The following is a 2,979-nucleotide window of genomic DNA, read 5'->3' on the forward strand; positions in this document are numbered from 1 at the left end:
GTAAAATTTTATAAAATTTTCAATTAAAAAAAAAAAAAGAGAGAGTACAAATTGCCAATGCAGAATCTGGCCTTGGTTTTCCTTCTAGCAAAATCTGAAGCCGGAGTCAAGGAAAGGAGATACCGAAGACTTTGAGGGCTAGGAAAAAAACAAGCGTTATCATTGGGAGCATCCAGCTGTTGCAAAACATCAGGTGCCTAGTGGAGAGGGTGCATTTAAATCTCCACTAGCAACTGAGCTCCGGCACTAATAAACTAGGTGGGTTCCAGTACAACATTGGTTTTACTACGCTGCTCCAATAGTGAGCTGAGTTTAGTGCGTTATGAGACTCGGCATAATCTGTGCACAGACCACACAACCCCCCCCTTGCACACACGCACACACACATGCGTCAATTACCGTATTATGGGCCACATAGCCACTTTCAGTTAAAGCCTTCAAGAACGAACAGGAAAAAAAACAACAAAGCAGTGTTTTGCTGTTGTTGAAGTTAACACTTCTCAACTTTTACAAAACGAACAAACAAGCGTGTTTTTGCAACTTAGTTTAGTTTTGGGGGTTTTTTTTGCTTTTGAAACAAACTTGGATCTCGGCACCACGTCCAGGCAAAGGACTCTAAAACGAATCAAGTCCTCTCCTGTCTTAAAATCCTATCCGGTCTTAAAAGTGGAAGATTTAGGAATCTTTTATCGGTTCCGGGGTTGACAAAACAAGCCATTTCTGAGAAGATTGGGGAGACGGGGAGAAGGAAGACGCCAACCTACATTAACAACCCCAAGTCCGTTTATTGAATAATCAAGATGGGAATAGAAGGACATTCATTTTGAGTTCTAAAGAGGGCCACGCCTTTTATGAAAGAAATGATCTTTGGGTGGAAAAGGGGATCGTAATAAAAGCATACCTGCAGAAAGCTTTCCTGGCAACAAAGGAACTCGTTCTTCTTCATGATGGATTCCGCCGTCAGCACCAATTCGTTTTTACTCAGCGCGGGTTCACTACGGCTGGGATGCACGGCCTAAAGCCACAGAACCACACACACAGATCAATTTCCAGCGCTATTTTACGCCTGGGTTCCTTAGAAAAAATTCAATATTCCCTCCGAACGAACGCGGCTCAGCGTTCTTATGCAAATATAACCCTCTGATGCAAATAATTAATAATAATAATAATAATAATAATAATAATAATAATAATAATAATAATAATAATAATAATAATAATAATAATAATAATCCTGACCCAGGTCCTTCAAAGAGCTTTGCTGCTGCTGTTTGATTGAGTCTTTCCGAAAGTGGTTTCCCAAAACAACGTCGGATAAAAACCTTGCAAGATTTAAGAATCTATTTGCTGTTTGATATGTACCAATGTCGTACCTGGAGCAGATTGCTTTTGTTTTCTGAGCAGAACTCTTTAGGCAGACAGGCGAGACACCAGAATATTAATTTATAGCAAACAGAATATTAATTTATAGCAAACAGCACTCCTTACTAGCACTGATGATGTTACCTAGTTAGGGTAATGAAACGTCTGCAAGAAAACAAGCAAGCTCAGAGACCACCAAGGATCCCACAGTCCTCTCCTCCTCTCCATAACCCACACTCTCTTCTAGCACTGATCATATTACCTAGTTAGGGTAATGAAACGTCTGCAAGAAAACAAGCAAACTCAGAAAGCACCAAGGACCCCTGATTTAAGAATCTTGCAGGGCATTTCAGCTGCAGAACCTATGAAACTATGACGGGGACAATCAGTATTTAAGTCCAAGGCCTTCAGGGTTTGGTGGACATCCAGAAGACTGTTCTTCTTCAGAAAAGATACCCTGTGGCTAAGACTTACTCTGACATTGTCCAGAACGCGTTTGAACTCCAAGGGCTCGTCCTTTCCTTCCATGGCTGCAGGATCCAAGCCGTCCCCACCGTAAATGAACTGTATAATGTCCCCCGTCGAACTCCGGACGGTCAAGTCGTACTGAGAACAAAGATCTTCAAGGGATTTCACCAGTCGTCTCTGGGAGAAGACGGAGAAAGACCCTCTTCAGGACACAGTCACAGACGTGGAATGTTAGTCAAGAGGGGGAGGGTAACCAGCTCCCACTAACCACCATAAAAGGAGTTGTGGTCTACTTCCTGTTTTTGAATATCTAGGAGAATGTATATTCAGTTATACAGCTGAATAGAAAATAAAAATATCTATGTATCTATTATGTATGTATGTATCTACCTACCTATCCATCATCTATCTATCTATCTATCTATCTATCTATCTATCTATCTATCTATCTATCCATCCATCCATCCATCCATCCATCCATCCATCCATCCATCCATCCTCATCATCATCGGCATCCTTCAGTCTCAAGAGACTATGGTATCGATGTATCCATCCATCATCTATGTATGTATCTATCCATCATCTATCATCTACCTACCTATCCATCATCTCTCTCTCTCTCTCTCTCTCTCTCTCTCTCTCTCTCTCTCTCTCTCTCTCTCTCTCTCTCTCTCTCTCTCTTTCTCTCCATCCATTTATCTATCTATCTGGAAATACATTGTGCATTTGTGGTTTATAACAAGAAGTCTACTATGTAACTATAAAGATAACCTTCTATTCAAGTTCCTTAAGGGACCAAAGTTATTAAGTAATACCCAGGATTTTGTTAATTAGGCTGCCTGGATCCACAGTTAATTATTATTTTTTTAATCAAAGTCTCAGAAAACTTTAATTAGCATTATGCAGGCCATAGGAACATCCAGGAGAAATTAACTTGAGTGTCCCCATTAAATAAATAAAAAAATCGAAAGCTAACTAAGTCCAGATAGGTGACATAATCATCCCTGAACAAGTGATGGCGGTTGTTTCTTATCTATCTATCTATCTATCTATCTATCAATCTATCTATCTATCTATCTATCTATCTATCTATCTATCTATCTATCTATCTATCTATCTATCTATCTATCTATCTATCTATCTATCTAT

The 2,979-nt window shown here is 39.8% G+C and overlaps 1 protein-coding gene across 1 annotated transcript in view; it reads right to left on the reverse strand.

Moving 5' to 3' along the window:
- Positions 1-2,979, reverse strand: part of POLR3A (RNA polymerase III subunit A) — a 41,932-nt gene that overhangs the window by 12,611 nt on the left and 26,342 nt on the right. The window contains exons 19-21 of the mRNA XM_029286307.1: positions 1,837-2,007; positions 902-1,015; positions 400-435 (exon numbers count right to left, since the gene is read on the reverse strand). Coding sequence (XP_029142140.1) covers positions 400-435; positions 902-1,015; positions 1,837-2,007 — 321 coding nt within the window. The remainder of the gene's footprint in view (positions 1-399; positions 436-901; positions 1,016-1,836; positions 2,008-2,979) is intronic.

Source organism: Protobothrops mucrosquamatus, unplaced genomic scaffold (genome assembly GCF_001527695.2).
Source record: "Protobothrops mucrosquamatus isolate PMUCROS unplaced genomic scaffold, P.Mucros_1.0 scaffold3287, whole genome shotgun sequence".
NCBI classification, from domain to species: Eukaryota; Metazoa; Chordata; class Lepidosauria; order Squamata; family Viperidae; genus Protobothrops; species Protobothrops mucrosquamatus.